At 43.4% G+C, this 17,055-nt stretch overlaps 1 protein-coding gene across 3 annotated transcripts; it reads right to left on the minus strand.

Moving 5' to 3' along the window:
• Positions 1-1,542: 1,542 nt before the first annotated feature.
• On the minus strand, positions 1,543-16,952 carry ZFAND1 (zinc finger AN1-type containing 1). 3 transcript variants are annotated; one of them, XM_086740967.1, is made up of 9 exons: positions 16,593-16,952; positions 14,014-14,056; positions 12,604-12,648; positions 11,975-12,014; positions 11,487-11,614; positions 11,310-11,401; positions 10,394-10,518; positions 2,791-2,946; positions 1,543-2,645 (listed from the first exon to the last, which is right to left on the minus strand). In XM_086740967.1, the coding sequence occupies exons 1-9, from the start codon at positions 16,645-16,647 to the stop codon at positions 2,475-2,477; spliced, it is 855 nt and encodes a 284-aa protein (XP_086597093.1). In that variant the 5' UTR covers positions 16,648-16,952; the 3' UTR covers positions 1,543-2,474. The 3 variants fall into 3 exon arrangements, with proteins under 3 accessions (XP_086597093.1, XP_086597092.1, XP_086597094.1); XM_086740966.1 differs by having other exon boundaries at positions 12,604-12,651; XM_086740968.1 differs by lacking the exon at positions 12,604-12,648 and having other exon boundaries at positions 16,593-16,949.
• Between the last annotated feature and the right edge of the window lie 103 nt (positions 16,953-17,055).

The raw sequence follows: 17,055 nt of genomic DNA on the forward strand, positions 1-17,055 counted from the left end.
GTTTAGCATTTTATTTATTAACTTTAAAGTGAAACAGTTCAGCAACTTCTAAACACAAGCCCGTAAAATTAACAATGGTTTCAAATGTCAAATATCTCCTCCAAAGTGTGGGGTGGGGTTTTTTTCCAAATCCAGTTTTTAACTTTCCCTGTGAAAATGTGCTAAGATAATAAGCTTTAGAAAAACAAAAATTTGTATATGCTAAGTAGAGATATGCTAGAGTCTGAACTGTGAGCAATTCTAGCGTAGGCAAGATACTGAAGCTCTGGGAAAGTTTCTGGTTTTGTTCCTACAGTTGATGATTAGGACAGAGTTTTCACCTCTCTTCAATTATTTATCTGTCAGACTAGCTTAATTTGGTTTTGCTTCTCAGTTTCTGAAAACTGAGTGCAATGAGCTTATATATACAATCCCAGACACATTCCTGGAATAAGATGAAAGTGAATGTGAAAACTTTTTGGAGTCTTATCAAGTGTGACTTGCCGTATTTGTATTGTCATTGTCAGGCTGCTAGCCCTTAGCAATAACGGGCAATGGATGAAAGCAACCTTCCTGGTAAAACCTTTGAGATCTCGCCAAAGATTTACTTCCTGCATCCCAAGTCTTACCTTCTCTCTATCCACAAAAAAAAAAAGTTATTTTAATTATTTTGCCTACAACTTATAAGGCAAAAAAAAATGAGGGGTAAGAGGGAAGGGGTAAGGAGAGAATGAGGATTTTCTGAAAAAAAAATTGACCCTGTTCTATAGCGACATTTTCCACTTGCTTTGATAACAACAGCAGGAGGGAGTGAGTTCAATTTGGGGATCTTCCCCAGCTCACTTGTGCTGCCATGATGGTTGGCCTCTTACCACAGCACCTCTTACCACCTCTTATTGCTTGCCACAGCACCCTAAGATGCAAAGAAAAGTAAATAGAGAATTGCAGAGGAAAGGGAGGAAAAGAAATAGAAAGGGAAAAGGGACTTGTTGCTCTTACACTGGAAAACAGCTGGAGAGATAGGCTGGGGAAAGTGGAGAAGTGCATGTATACCTCCTGCTGCCAGGAAACAAAGATTTCCAAAATATTCAGCTACTGAAGACCCTTTCCTTCCTGGAAACCAGAAGCACCCTCCTTTTGTGACATCCACATCACATCCGGTAGAGTATTTTATCAATACCCAAGTGTGGTGGGTTGACCCTGACTGGACACTAGGTGCCCACCAAAGCCACTCTATCACTCCCCTTCTCAGCTGGACAGGGGAGAGAAAATCCAACGAAAGGCTCGTGGGTTGAGATAGGGACAGGGAGAGATCACTCACAAACTACTGTCATGGGCAAAACAGATTCAACTTGGGGAAATCAGTTTAATTTATTACCAGTCAAGTAAGAGTAGGGTAATGAGAAATGAAACCAAGCTTCTCGTTGAACTGTATTTCTTCCTCTCTTACCATATTTCTTCCTCTGTTGTGATTTAACCCTAGTCACCACACAGTTCCTTGCTCTCCCTCCCCCTCCCTAGTGGGATGGGGGAGAGAACTGGGAAGAAAGGAAAACTTGTGGGTTGAGATGAAGACAGTTTACTAGAATAGCAAAGGAAAACTACAATAATAACAAAATAGAGGGATACTAAAATATACAAAATGAACGATGCACAATTTCTCACCACCTGACATCTCAATGACTGATACAGCCTGTCCTGAGCAGTGATCACAGAAACTAAACCAAACAGCAAGGAACAGAGTGAGAGTAAGGTGCCTCCCCCCAGCCCCTGCCAACCTTCACTTACATACTGACAATGACGTTTATGGCACGGAATACTCTCTTTGGCCAGTTTGGGTCAATTATTCTGGCTGTATCCCTCCCAGCTTCCCGCACCTGCACATTAGCGAGACCTGGAAAGCTGGACAGTGTTCTCGGTCTCATTAGCAACAACTCATATTATCAGTGTGTTTATCAACATTCTTCACAGACCAAATCCAAAACACATCAGCTACTGAAAGGAAAATTCACTACATCTCTGCCAAAATCAGGACACCCTTTTACACAAGAATGAGAAAAGGATAATTACAAGTTATCTTTTTATCCCCCACCTAATCACACAATGATGCTGAGATTTACAAACACAAGAAAGACATATATGAATTTCTTCCCTTCAGAGAACTGATACACTGCAAGTTTACATTTTCATTATTTATTGATTTTAATACATACTTTTGCCATCATTTACACAAAAATAAATACAAATTTTAAGAAAAACATTATTGATATTATACAGCTAAATAAAGCAAGAATTTATTCTAGAAAGTGAGTATCTGTAATATTAGTTATTATAATAACTAATTTTCCTTTCACGACATGGTTCTGTCAGTCAAGCAATTGAGAAATTGATGGGAACTGTGTCTTTAAAACTGAGAAAAGATTCTGGCATAGCAGTGATTCTAAAAAAAAACTGGACTTGGTTTGAATACCACATGTCTGAAAAAAACCCCTTGATTAACTAAAGTACGATTCCGTATCTTCTATAAATAGAACATCATTATCAAGATATTCCAAAATTATATTTCCACCATTGTACAATGGATTGTCTTTATCAGTTAGCCATGTTTCCAATGTGTGCTCAAATGGCAAGGCTTCTCCAGAGGCAGTATGGCATAATCTCAATTTCTGTAAGACAAACAGCATAGAAATTAACATCAAGATTTGCCTATCTGAGGTGCAAGAAGTGGGGTGGGGGAGGGATAAAATGTTAAAAAAATCCAAAATCAAAACCCTACAACCTGGAGAATGTTTGTTATTATTTCTCATTTACCTGGGCTGTTGATTTGTTGTTGTCATTTTTAAGGCTTGCTAAGGAAGCTGCAAAATCTACTACTTTGCCAATACTCCACTTACTGCAAAAGAACATGGGCTTGCTTCTCTCTTTGTTCCCCTTTGGTAAAAATACTTGAAAGTAAATTCTTTCTGTCTAGAAAAACATGAAAAATAAAGAAAACATTATTCCCAGAAGAAACACATAATTCCAGTCATACACATCTAATAGTTTTTCAGTAAAAAACTTAAACTTCAACCCAAAAATTACCAACTGAAACTTGTTCTATTCGATCAGGACCAAGGCCTCATTTTACTGCAGAATATAAATGACTGAAATCCTCAGATCCAGTCCCCTCCAGCTGCAGACACATACATGATAGACAGTAGTTCAGAAAGGTGGACAGAACATCTTTCACCAGAGTCCCACAGCTAGACTGTTACATACAGACAGACATGAAAAGATGTCTGCCGTGGGTTTACCAGACAATAATGACTGCTCTGAGGAGAAAAAGGTGAGTTTAAATAAGCAGTGCTGGCTTTTGGCAGCAGTATAATGTCTCAAATTGGAATGCAAAGGTGGTTAAAACAGAACAATTCAGCATAGTAGAAATGCCTGCTTCACAAACCAACACTCTGGTCACGGCCAGCTAATCCTTTATCCTGTTTTTCCTCTTGTTAAGCACTCAATGATCTTTCAATATCTGCTAGACTGAAACATTTGTTTTAGAAATTTCAAGAGTAACCTATGAGGGAGAGATTTTGAACAGGACTGGGACAATCCCTTCTTCACGTTTATTTCTTCTTGATATTCAACAGAAGACTCAGAGCAAGCATGAGTGGTATATTCATCAGTTAACATCACCCTTGCTCAGTCCAAGCCAAACTCAAAACAAAAACAGAAAAAAAAAATCAAACAAGACAGAAGTTTTCTTTTTAAAAGATTTATTTATGCCTTCCCTAGAAAAATATGGACCTGCCCTTCCTCCTAGCTATGTTCATAAAACTGAGTCTGAATTTCAACCTGTGTGTTTTCCTCAAAACTTAAGTGCTCTCCATACACAAGACAATCTTTAATATCTGAGAAAGCAGGACATTAATTTTGCTAAAATGTAAATGACCACAACTTGTAAAACAGCTAACACAACAGCCATCCTATTACGGACACATGCTAACATCACTCAACTGCTACCAGTGCCCCAGCACCTTCCTACCGTTGCTCCTCCAGTTCTGAGGATGATGAGACAGTCTCCCACAGCTCACTGGAACTTAATTCACAAACCAGCTCATTATACTCTTGCATCCCTAACTATGGGATATGCCTTCTGGAATTTCTGTGCCATATCCAAGAAAATACCAGTCAATCAGGGACACAATAACTAACACTATTTTGCAGTATGGCTCTCCTGCTTTGAGCTAGTCACTCTCAAGAGGGGTAACTCGTATCAGGTCTGACACCGAAAGAAGCAATAATCTGCAGAAAGCTAATCTGAACAAAGAGGCCAGAGTAAAGATAATTGTAAAAAAGCCTGATTTTCTTGATCATAGAATAAGAAAGGTCCAAAACCACACTCAAAGCATGGGGAACCTGAAAGCTGGACCAAACTATAAAGGTAGATGAGGTTGCACCAAGTTAGATTCAATCAAGTTTTGAACATCCCAAGGATGCAGATTCCACAAATTTTCAGAGCAGCTTGTTCCAAAGTCTGACCACACTCACTGTGATTTTTCCTTCCTATTACCTAACTGGAATTTCACATAGACTCATAGAATCATAGAATCTTTAAAGTTGGAAAAGACCTTCAAGATCAAGTCCAACTGTCAACCTAACACAACCATGTCCACTAAACCATGTTCTGAAGTGCCGCATCTACATGTTCTTTGAACATCTCCAGGGATGGTGACTCTACCTCTTCCAGTGCCTGACCACTCTTTCAGTAAATAAATTTTAATAATATCCAATCTAAACATCCCCTGCTGCAACTTGAGGCCATTTCCTCTCATTCTATCACTAGTTACCTGGGAGAAGAGACCAACACCTGCCTCCATACAACCTCGTTTCAGGTAGTTGTAGGGAGCAATGAGGTCTCCCCTCAGCCTCCTCTTCTCTAGACTAAACAATCCCAGTTCCTTCAGCCGCTCCTTATAAGACTTGTTCTCCAGACCCTTCACCAGCTTCGTTGCCCTTCTCTGGACATGCTCCAGCAACTCAATGTCCTTCTTGTACTGAGGGGCCTAAAACTGCGCACAGTATTCGAGGTGTGGCCTCACCAGTGCTGAGTACAAGGGCACAATCACCTCCCTACTCCTGCTGGCCATACTGTTCCTAATACAAGCCAGAATGCTGTTGGCCTTCTTGGCCACCTGACCACACTGCTGGCTCATGGTTCAGCCAGCTGTGAACCAGCACCCCAGGTCCCTTTCCACCAGGCAGCTTTCCAGTCACTCTTCCCCAAGCCTGTAGCATTGCATGGGGCCGTTGTGACTGAACTGCAGGACCCAGCACTTGACCTTGTTGAACCTCATACAGTTCACCTTGGCCCATCTGTCCAGCCCGTCCAGATCCCTCTGCAGAGCCTTCCTGCCCTTGAGCAGATTGACACTCTTGCCCAATTTGGTGTCATCTGCAAACTTATTGAGGGAGCACTCAATTCCCTCATCCAGATCGTTGATGAAGATATTAAACAGAGCTGGCCCTAGTACTGAGCCCAGGGGAACACTGCTTGTGACCAGCCACCAGCTTATGCCCGTTGCCCCCTGTCCTTTTGCTGTGCACCTCCAAGAAAAATGTGTCAATCTTCCCTATACAGTGATGAGAGAACTAATGTGCCTAAGAGGCATTCCAGAAACTTCCTATTAAAAAAATCTGTCATCAAACCAGAACAAGCTGGGCAGAAAGCTAGAAGGAGTCTAGGAAGCAATTTAAATAGAGAGGTGCTGAAGGTTAACAGGCTTAATTTATCAGTGTTAGAATTACCACTATTCTGGATGATTAAGTAATTAATATCCAAATGAGAAAATAAATAGTAAAAGAAATTAGCATACAGTAATTTGTGCTACACTTTTTAGAGCTTACTGGCTTTGGAATTAGGAAGTAACTTTTACAATTTTCTTATATATCTTGAGGGTCGATTTTTAAAATTATGTTCCATAGTATTTGAAGTTAATCAGTTTCCCTCCAGCACATATTTATTAAAGTGGTACTATCTGTGAAGAATGCTACAAGCAAGTCTTTGTATTATGACTTCTGCCTAAGGAGAGTTACCTAATTTCTAACCATGACAAAGTATAAATAAAGAAATTCATAAGAAGACTCAGTAATGGAATAGCTGTACTTGTTTTAAAAATAATAATTAAATGTATTCTAAGATAACACCTAACCATAAGGCTATCACATAGAATGTTTTCAGCATTATAAAATCAATGTTAGAGAGAATCAAGGTGTTTCTAAACCCAACATAATCCTGATATGTGGAAAAGACTTGAACACCAGGTTTGACTGGCCACAGTAGTGAAAAACAGTAAGGAATCTGTGAAATACTTCAAGAATCAAAGAAATTAAAGGCTGAAAGAAATGTAAAGTAACTGTCAAAACCCTTTTCCAACTCAAAGCCAGGAACAACTGACCTCAGGCCCTTCATACCTCATCTACAAATGTAATAAATGTCTATTAAATCTGAGTAGCAGAAATAAGAATGGAGCTTTGCAGAACACAAGGCTCAGTTTCGTATGAGACAGGTTCAGTCTGACTGGGACAGAGTTGTGCAAACTGTGTCCCGTCTGTGTCAGAAGCCTCTCAGTAACCAGCAAGAAAAGCATCCCTTGAAGATGGGTTTGCCATGTGTAACCAGTAACCCCTGCTCCTGACCCCTTGTAACATGGTTAGCATAACAAATGCCATTTCATATGGCAAACGGCCATTGTCTGTGACCAAGCTGGTCACTCCTACTTTCCTGATGGCCCTGAAGGTCCTACGCACCAGGCAAACTTAATAAATGGAAGGATATGTGTAAACTGGAGGACAGATGGAAGGAAGGAATGTGCTAGCTATTAGCCGCAGTATGGAAAACTGACAACGAACAAGTTGAAAGGTTAGAAGAGGAAATTATAAAGTTGAAAGGTGAATTGTCAGTGAAGGATTTAGAATTAGTATAATTAAATTAAAGACTGATAGTGAGTCTAGAAAAAGAGTGTCTCTTGAAAAACAAACAGTGCCACAAGTTATAGAAAAAGCAAGAAAACATCATGGAAAATTGTTAAAAGGTAGTGATATAAAACTCATAAAGGTGTGTGTAGCTATGTATGCTAGTAACCGGGCTGGAGACATTTGGGACAGCCCAGATGAATCTGGTGAGGAAGTAATTGATTCTGTATCAATACAACCCCTGACTAAACAAGAAATCACTACTGATGACTCACAGGGGAACAATCCACAGAAAAGGAATACTGCTAACATTTGAGATTTTAATATGGATTATTTGTGAAAAAAAATCAGGCAACATACCAAAACTGACCTGGGCAGTCAATAGTTAAATGGGTGTGCCGCCTCTGGCATGATAAAGCAGCAAGAATATCTCCATTTGCAGGAGACGCAAAAGACTTAGATTTAGGTTCAGGAATTTTTCTCACCTTCAGAGAGAATGTTGCTAGAACCTTATGAACCTTAGATACTCAGTGAGCAAGAGGGGTCCATTATCAAGATCGGAGTGAGGGATCTGCAATTCCTTGGCAAAGTCCAGATGAATCGCAGGAAGGATAATTACAAGCGGCTATTATAACATTATATTGAGACGAAGCCCCAGGTGACAAACTGATTCCTTGGGACATACCTGCTACGTCCTCTAATTTGAGGTCTGATGGGAAAGGAACTGCAGGGTCAGATAAATTAATCTTTATGCAAATATGCCAGGGTTCACCTACAGAAATCCCTTTTTCACAAGTGCTTCACCAATGCAAGGACTGAGCCCTGACCCTGCCATACAAAGGGAGCAGTGCCCAGTCCCTAACTCTCTCGAACAAGTGCCCCACACAGCCATCAGGCCAATTTAAATAAACAAATTGATACCATCAGGAGACCTCCTAATCAAACTGAAAGTGCATAGTTCAAGCAAAAGAAGTGGTGGAGTACCTGCATAAATCAGGGGTACACTGCTGACTGCTCCATGGTTTACCTACCAAAAAACTACGATTGCTAGCAAAGGAAGGAGAAAAGAAGGAAAAGCTATTCACCTCTCTACCTAGTGCCCCTCCCATAAATGGAAATCCCTTTAAACCACAAAAATATCCTGACTTATCTCCTATCAGAGAGCAGTATCAGGGAAATTAGACAAGGGGCTCAGACTGGCAGAGCTACAAGTAGCCCAGCCCTCTGCCACTCGAGGACTGAGTCCCACCCTTTGGGCCATAGTAAATGACAAATTAAAGACTGCTTTCCTTATAGATACTGGAGCTCAACTATTTGTGATTAAAGCAGAATCATGTCCTGGAGCTATCCCTCTAACACATCAGAACATATTCATATTCGTAACTGAGGTAAATGGAGCAATTGTTCCTTATTCTATTTTTAAGGTAAAATTGGAGCTTTCCTTTTGCCCCCTCCCACCCCCCAAAAATAGCAAATGTGACTAGGAAACCTAAATATATTTAGTATGGATGTTCTGAGCTACTGAAACAATTGATGAAGAAACAGTGCCTAGCTGGAGGTAGGAAGTAAGTCCACTGGTCCCTTTGGCAAATTGATTATGTTGGAACTTTCCCTCGAACACCCGAGGGGTGGCGTTATATCCTTACTGGAGTAGAAATAGTATCAGGCTTAGGGAAAGTTTTTGCTTGCCAAAAAGCTGATGGTCTTACCACTGTGGCAGGATTTAATTAATGCTTTGCTGACACTCCCATGCCCTCTGCTGTGCAATCTGACAATGGCACTCATTAAAAAAAAATTAAAAAAAATTCCAGGAATAGTGTGAATATCACGGAGTTGCCTGGGTGTTCCACCTGTCCTATAGACCCCAAAGTAATCGCACAATCAAGATGTGTAATGGTCTGCTAAAATGAGCTCTAGTGCAAAGTTTATATACACAAAAATGGGATACAGCCCTACATAAAGCTGTTTGGTGCTGAAGTAACTGGCAGACATCCACCAGATGCCCAGTGGAACAAGCTCATTTTCCTGCTCTCCAACCCATAAAACATCTAAAACCCTCACTGTCAGCCTGTCATTTTTCTCAGGGTGACACTGCTCTTATTAACTACCCTTTATGGTTAAAATATCTGTCACTTTACCAACTCCCTGAGAAAAGGGCATATGGAAAACTGTTTCTAAATGGGGACTCCCTTTAACTTTCACTAAGGCTTGGATAATTCTCAAGACTGAGTAATTTCTTATTGCTTCAGGAAATGAACTATACTTGGACAGGTTCTTTGGCCTGAACAAACCTGCAGTGCACCCTAGGAATCATCACTTTACCTTTGTGGAAACCTCAGCTGTAAAAAGATGACTACAACACTCACTGTATTGTACTTACCCTTATTTGTACCCTCTTCCTCCCTATTTCAAGAATGGGATGATAATTGTGTCATTCAGTTCACAAACATAATTTCTCAAATGGGTAATGAATCAAAGTGTTGGTATTGTGACTGGTACCCCCTGCTCCTGACCCCTCATAATATGGTTAGCGTAACTAATGCCATTTTATATGGCAAATGGTCATTCTCTGTGATTCAGCTGGTCACATATCAGTCCCCTTTCCCTCTCTCCTGATGGCCCTGCGCACCCAGCAGACTTCTCTCCTTCCCTATTGGTGTCAAGGTCCCTGGATGTCAGGCCAACAATTTCCCTCCTTAGCAGTCTTGAAGGTCCCAGGTACCCTGCCAAGCTGGTGGTGATGACCCTGTCACAAAACAGGGAAGCACAGCAGCACACAGAACACATCCCCCCCCCCCAGGGGCCAGGGATGCCTCCACCATCATCTGTGTCCTCCGAGGAGTGAGTGAATGACTCATATTCTTTTACGTGTTTCGACTCTAGATGATGACTGTGATACTGACACTGCAAGCCACGTATTAAGATTTGACTCAATCTGCAGAGAGTCCAGGTGACTAGGAACCATAAGCTAAGGTACACTATAAAATTCTGTGCTACGCCGCTTACAAATTGTGCTACACTGATTCTGATTATAAAAATCCTGTGCTACTCCGATCATAAAATTCTATGCTATGCTGATCATCAGATTGTGCTAAAGTAATAAAGCTTTAATTGTAACTACAACTTAATGCCTTAATCATTCTGCCAAGGATCCCCAAAAGAACCTGTTTGTCCCTGCAGTGTTGGGTGACAGCCATATAGGAGGCAAATACATTTTCCCTATAAAATAGAGGAATTTGACCCGACTGCTCCAAAATCTACACAGACACCTTATAACAGGCATAACGCTAGTGAGACTCCTTTCAGTTACCAGGCTGAAATAGATGTATAAATGATTGTGGGCTTGAGGCATTAAATCCAAAACCAAACTGAGGGAACTAGATGAAAAAGAAGAACAAGAAATTTAGAAAACTTCCCATTTCCTTTGAAAATTCTATTACTAAAAACAAACACAACTGACCTGAGACAAGGACTTGTCCCCACATGCGTGCATCTTCAGTTTCATTAATGCCACTTTTGCTGCTGTCTCTCTGTTTTTCGCTCCTTTACATTTTTTGCTTTTTGCTTCCTCATTTTTTTTAGAATCTGAGAACAATATTATTCCTGTTAGTGTGATGATTCAGACTGCCTCCTGAACCTATCTTGGAATTAACCTCTTGGCTCCAAGGTTCCCATCCCTTTCATGCCCTCGTGAAGCTGTATCAGGTACTCCTAATCAAGAATATTTGGAATTGTTACAGTCTTAACAGAACTCCTTTACACTGAAAAGCAGATGAACACTATCACGAGGTGAACGCAGGTTGCAAAAGCCAAATAGATATAAACTCCTAAATTTCTACACCTGTCACCATCACAGCATTCATACAGCAACAGTTTCAGGTCCTCCTTTCTACACATAAACCCAGTTAGGCAGTGCTGTTTATTTTCTGTCTTGTCCTAGACCTTGTTTAAAAGCTGCGAAACATTACGTTGTAGACTCACATTTTTTTGCCAGCTTGGTTGTGTAGTTATAATCCCCTCAGACTGGCATACGCACCCAATACAATACAATAGTGTTATCTGCACATGAATAAATATGCAAATAATAATGGCTAGGTACAATTCATTACATTACAGTATGTGTAGAGTGAGAACAAGACAATTCTGAAAGAAACCAGAACCCTATTTAATCTTTAAAGATTCTCTTTATAGATGTACGCTACTGTTGTCTCAGTCTAGAAGAACAGTATTACACGCTGACATGTGAGTTTAGGGCTATTTAGACAAGGAACCCCCATCCCTTCTTCTTATTTGGTCAAACCTCAACCCTCAGAGGAGGTCACGAGCTCAAAGAGCCTTCTGCAGAAACTGTAGAATATATATCCCTCTATACTTGCCTATAATATCTTTAACTAGCTGCTGGGTGGCAGCCATTCGAGGTTTTGGTGTGTCCAGTTTCTCACATTCGTGGTCTGACTGGTGCCGATGTCTGTAAACAACAGTGTAAAACTTTTATTACCTATTCCAGACACTAATGAATGAGGACTGATGTTTAAAGACTCTGTTCCACTCACCTTAGACAAAAATGTTTTTCACAGTAGGGACATAAAACTGGCAAAAGCTCCTTTCTGTTGCAGTCCTTGTATGAGCACGGGTAAGATCTGTGCTGATCTGGTTTCACCAAATTGTTTCTTATATTTACCTAGGCATTAGTACAAAATATTTTGTGTAAATAAACAGACGTTACAGATACAAGTCACCACCTCACCTTTCCAAAAGATCTGTGCTAGCTCTCCGTTCTGTGGGCAAAACTAGTCCAGCAATTCTCTCCTGCATTTGTCCTGGCTAAGTTTATCTCAGAGTCAGAAAAAAAAAAAAATCATCCTACTCAAACTCAACTTAGTTCTGACAGGCAGAAAAAGAGTAGGTTCATTTTTTTAAGCTTGCCACATTCTCAGTTAAATAATTCGTATTTATATACTATGTGTATATCTAATCTGAAAATAGACAGTTAAGTTGCAAAGAATTTTAATTTTAAGGCAGTCATACATTATTAGATTACCTCAGAACACCCATGAGCATCCCGGCTCCTGTGCTGAAGGCTTTGTGGCAAAAGAAGAAAATAACACACTGTTACCAACATTTCAGGAAAAGAAAACTGCATATGAAAACATTTTAAGTGCTTAAAAATTGATCTGACAAGTTTTATCACGGCAACACTTCAATTAAATAATGAATCTTCTCCAAAACTTGTTCTAACCTCTGTATTTCACATCTTGAATGGATTGATCATATTCTTCCTGAGTATGTAAAACATTTAGCTCTTGGAAGTTATGTCTCAAGATAACAAGACATTTCAAGAGAATAAGAACATTAGCATGCTTAAGAACTCAGCTCAAAGCAACTGGAGTTTGTCTGTTTTAATGAATTTTGAATCACCTTCCACAACAGCAGAAATCCCTTGAAGGCCTCCAGCATGTTAAAAGTGAAATCTGCCCTCAGTTTATCTGAGTTTATCTGAGCTGCCCTCTGCTAATCCGAAGCGTAAATCAAAGAGCAGGCCCTGATTTGAACCTTGGAAAAGACTTCAATATTTTTTTTTCCTACAAGACAAAATACCGCCTGTTGCTAAAAAAAAAAAAAAACAGTACAAACCGGAGTTTAAGGTAGATGCCTTCCAAAATAATCTACCTGTATTCTAGAGATAATCCCACTGATTTCAAAGCTCCATAACAGCTGCTTGGGAAAAAAAAGAGGCAGGTTCAATGAAACAATTATTTTTTAACTAACTGTATCTGAATTGAGTCACAGAATGTTTTATACAACATTTAGGTCTACACAACAGCCACACTGAGATCTTGTAGGGAAACCAGCTTGATTTCCTTCTACGACAAGGTCACCCATCTAGTTCCCCTAGGGAAGCCAGTAGATGTGGTGGTTTTGGATTTCAGCAAAACTTTTGATACCATCTCTCATAGTATCCTTCTGGATAAAATGTCCAGCACACAGCTAGACAAGTCCATAACATGCTGGGGGAGCAACTGGCTCATGGGTCGGGACTCAAACGGTTATAGTAAATGGGGTTACATCAGGTTGATGACCAGACACCAGTGGGGTTCCCCAGGGTTCAATTTTAGGGCCAGTGCTCTTTATTGTTTTTATAAATTACCTGGATGCAGGAATTGAAGGTACATTAAGTAAGTTTGCCAATGATACTAAACTAGGAGGAGCTGTGGCCTTACAGAGGGCTTACAGAGAGATCTGGACAGACTAGAGAGCTGGGCAGTCACCAACTGTATGAAACTTAACAAGAGCAAGTGCTGGATTCTCCACCTGGGATGGGGTAATCCTGGTTATACATACAAACTGGGGGACGGGAGGCTGGAGACCAGCCCCACGGAAAGAGATCTGGGGGTTTGGGTTGATGGCAAGATAGATTTGAGTCAATAGTGTGCCCTGGCAGCCAACTGTGTCCTGGGGTACATCAAGCATAGCATTGCTACACTGCTACTCTACACTGCACTGGTGCGGCCTCACCTCAAGCATTGCATGCAGTTTTGCACACCTCAGTATAAGAAGGACATCACACTATTAGAGTGTGTCCAGAGGAGGGCAACCAAGACAGTGAAAGGTCTTGAGGGTAAAACTTGTCTGAGGTCACTTGGCTTGTTCAGGTTGGAGAAGAGAAGGCTGAGGGGTGACCTCATCGCAGTCTACAACTTCCTCAAAAGGGGCAATGGAGGGGGAGGTGCTGATCTCCTCTCTCTGGTGACCAGCGATAGGACACAAGGAAATGCAATGAGGCTGCATCAGGGGAAGTTCAGATTGGACATTAGGAAAACGTTCTTTGCTGAGAGGGTGGCTGGTCACTGGAAAAGGCTCGCTAGGGAAGTGGTCATGGCACCAAGCCTGTCAGAGTTCAAGGAGTGCTCTTAGTCATATGGTTTAGTTCTAGGTAGTCCTGTGAGGAGCAGGAAGTTGGACTCGATGATACTTATGGGGGTTAAAGCAGAGTAAGGGAAGATCCTTGCGCCGAATCGTGGGATTCAGACTGGACCTCCTTGCTTTCTAAACTCATATTCTATGATTCTATGAACTTACCAAAAGACACCTGAACAGCCATCACATACAAAGGGGAGAAAATCTGAAACAAAGACATTTGTTTTCAGTTAGACAAGATGGTCATTGTTTTGCTAATAGTTTCTAGCTTCCTTTTTACATTAGCTTTTGCTTACCTATATTATGGGATAGGTGTCTTTACAAGGACACTTACAACTGCATCTACACAGTACCTAGAAGTGGCTTTTGTAAGAGAGTTACACTGTTAACTCCTCTAGTTAGTATTACTGAAAAACATATGGGTAGGTAAAATATATCTATGTGAATTCCAGAAGTTGGAAAGTAAAAGCAGTTTTGCTGCCTCTTTCTAAAAGGTTGCATTTTTGCTAACATCATTAGCATCTAACATCTAATTAGCAGCTAACATCATTCCCTTGACAGGCTGGAGAGGTGGGCCCGTGCCAACCTCATGAAGTTCAACCAGGCCAAGTGCAAGGTCCTGCACCTGGGTCGTGGCAATCCCAGGCACAAATACAGGCTGGGCGGGGAATGGATCGAGAGCAGTCCTGAGGAGAAGGACTTGGGAGTTGTCGTAGTTCAGCCCCGATCGGACCAGACTACGCAGTCTCTCTCTCACTCCCCCCACCTTCCGAGAGAACAGGGAGAGAAAATATAAGGAAAAACGGCTCGAGGTTTGAGATAAGGACAGGGAGAAATCCTTAAAGTTACCGTCACGGGCAAAACAGACTCAACTTGGGGAAAACTATTCATTTATTACTACAAACAGCAGGATAATGAGACAGAGAACAAGATAACCTCCCTCCACCCCTCCCTCTTCCCAAGCTTAACATTATCTCTACTACCTTCCCTCCCCGAGCGGCACAGGGGGAAAGAGGGAATGGGGGTTGCAGTCAGTTCATCATATGTTGTTTTACGCCGCTGCTTCATGGTCGGGGGAAGAACTCCTCACATTCCTCCCCTGCTCCAGCGTGGGGTCCCTCCCACGGGCCACAGTCCTTTGTGGAACTGCTCCGGCGTGGGTCATCTCTTCCACGGAGTTCAGTCTCTCCAGAACAGCTGTCCCAGCGGGCCCTCCACGGGCCACAGCTGCCTTCAGGCATCCACCTCCCCCGGTGCGGGGTCCTTCGCGGGCTCCAAGTGGATCTCTGCTCCTCCGTGGACCTCCATGGGCTGCAGGGGGACAACCTGCTCCACCATGGTCGTCACCACAGGCTGCAGGGGAATCTTGGCCAGGAGCCGCATTACTCCTCCCCCTCCTTCTGAACTGACCTTGGTGTCTGCAGCCGTTCCTCACAACAGGCTGGTAGATGTCTCTCAGGATCTTTTTTACATCTCATTCACTTCTCATCTCCTCTCCACTTCTTGCAGCCGGGCTGGACCGAGTCGGGCCCAGTCGGCTGCCTGGCGAGAGGCCAGAGGGTGAGGCCTGCAAGGCCCATGAGGCCTGCGCCTCCCCCTCTGCGCCTCTGCCCCCGCTCAGCTTCTTCACATCTTCTCTTCTCTCTCACTTTTTTTTCTGTTTTCCCATTCTTAAATACGTTATCGCAGAGGCGTTATCACGGGACATTCTGCTACCAATTGGCTCGGCCTTGGCCAGCAGCAGGTCCGCCCTAGGCCCGGCCGAGTCCACTGAACAAAGGGGAGCGACTTCTAGCAGTTTCCTACAGAAGCTACCACCTTAGGCCCCCCCTTACTAACAAAACCACGACAGGAGTGCTGGTGGACGAGAAGCTCAACATGAGCCGGCAATGTGCTCTTGTGGCCCAGAAGGCCAACCGCATCCTGGGCTGCATCAAGAGGAGTGTGGCCAGCAGGTCGAGGGAGGTGATTCTTTCCCTCTACTCTGCCCGGGTGAGACCCCACCTGGAGTACTGTGTCCAGTTCTGGAGTCCCCAGCATAAGGAGGACATGGACCAGTTGGAGAAGGTCCAGAGGAGGGCCACAAAGATGATAAGAGGGCTGGAGCACCTTTCCTATGAGGACAGGCTGAGAGAGTTGGGGCTGTTCAGCCTGGAGAAGAGGAGGCTCCAGGAAGACCTTATAGCGGTCTTCCAGTACCTCAAGGGGCCTACAGGAATGATGGGGAGAGGCTGTTCAGTAGGGCCTGTTGTGATAGGATGAGGGGTAACGGTTTTAAAATAGAGGGAGGTAGATTTAGATTGGATATCAGGAAAAATTTTTTTACAATGCGAGCTGTAGAACACTGGAACAGGTTGCCCAGAGAGGTGGTGGAAGCCCCATCCCTGGAAACGTTCTACTAACCTCGTAAAATTTTTTTTCCTAATATCCAGTCTGAATCTACCTCCCTCTATTTTAAAATCATTACCCCTAGTTCTATTGCAATAGGCCCTGCTGAAGAGTTTCTCCCCAATGACGGCAAGCAAGAGTAGAGAGTGGAAAGGATGGGCCATAACAGCTCGCAAAGCAGGGGATTAAACACCTAGTGACAGCCCTGAAGCGGCAGGCCGCGGCGGCTGATGGCGCCGGCCTGCAGCACCGGGGAGGAGAGGGGGGCACCACCTCCCGGGCCCCTCACCGCCGCTCCGCCCCGGGCACCGCCCCCGGCCCAGCCTCCGCCACCCTGCCGCGCCCTCCCTTACCGAGCTGGCGGCAATCCGCCACCCCGCAGTGCTGCCCCAGTTCCAGCTCCGCCATTTTCCTCCCGTCGCTAAAAGGCCCGAAAGGGCGGGGGAGCGGAGAAGCCGCAGGAGCCGGGCGCGCAAGGGCTGCCGGGCCCCACGGGTGTGCGGGGCGGGGCTGCCGTGCAGGCGGCCGGGGTCCCCTGCCCGGGCCGGGGCTGGCGGCTCTGCGGGGGTCAGCGGGGCCAGGAGGGCGGCGGAGTCCCGCAGGCCACGACCCCGACCCCGACCGGACCGGCTGCCTCAGAGACACTGGCGCTCCAGATTTCCAGTCTGCCCAGGGCCGCTGCGCTGGGCCTCTTCGTGCGTGAAGCTGCTGTTATCAGGGGGAAAAAAAGTATTTTTTTGTGTTTTTTGACTCTTATCCTTGTCGCGAGTTGCCTCAGTCCTGCGGGCAGGCCCTGTTTCAAGAGGCGGAGGGGAG

The sequence above is a fragment of the Chlamydotis macqueenii genome, chromosome 2, assembly GCF_036417535.1.
Source record: "Chlamydotis macqueenii isolate bChlMac1 chromosome 2, bChlMac1.mat, whole genome shotgun sequence".
Lineage (NCBI taxonomy): Eukaryota > Metazoa > Chordata > Aves > Otidiformes > Otididae > Chlamydotis > Chlamydotis macqueenii.

Bases quoted from the DNA above. Each gene is read 5' to 3' on its own strand.
- ZFAND1 (XM_086740966.1), bottom strand. From the start codon at position 16,647: ATGGCGGAGCTGGAACTGGGGCAGCACTGCGGGGTGGCGGATTGCCGC. The intron at 12,652-14,013 runs GTAAGTTCATAG...TTTTTTCCCAAG, and splicing joins GGCTGTTCAGGTGTCTTTTG to CAGCTGTTATGGAGCTTTGA. The intron at 10,519-11,309 runs GCAAGTATAGAG...TATTGTTCTCAG, and splicing joins GCTAGTTAAAGATATTATAG to ATTCTAAAAAAAATGAGGAA.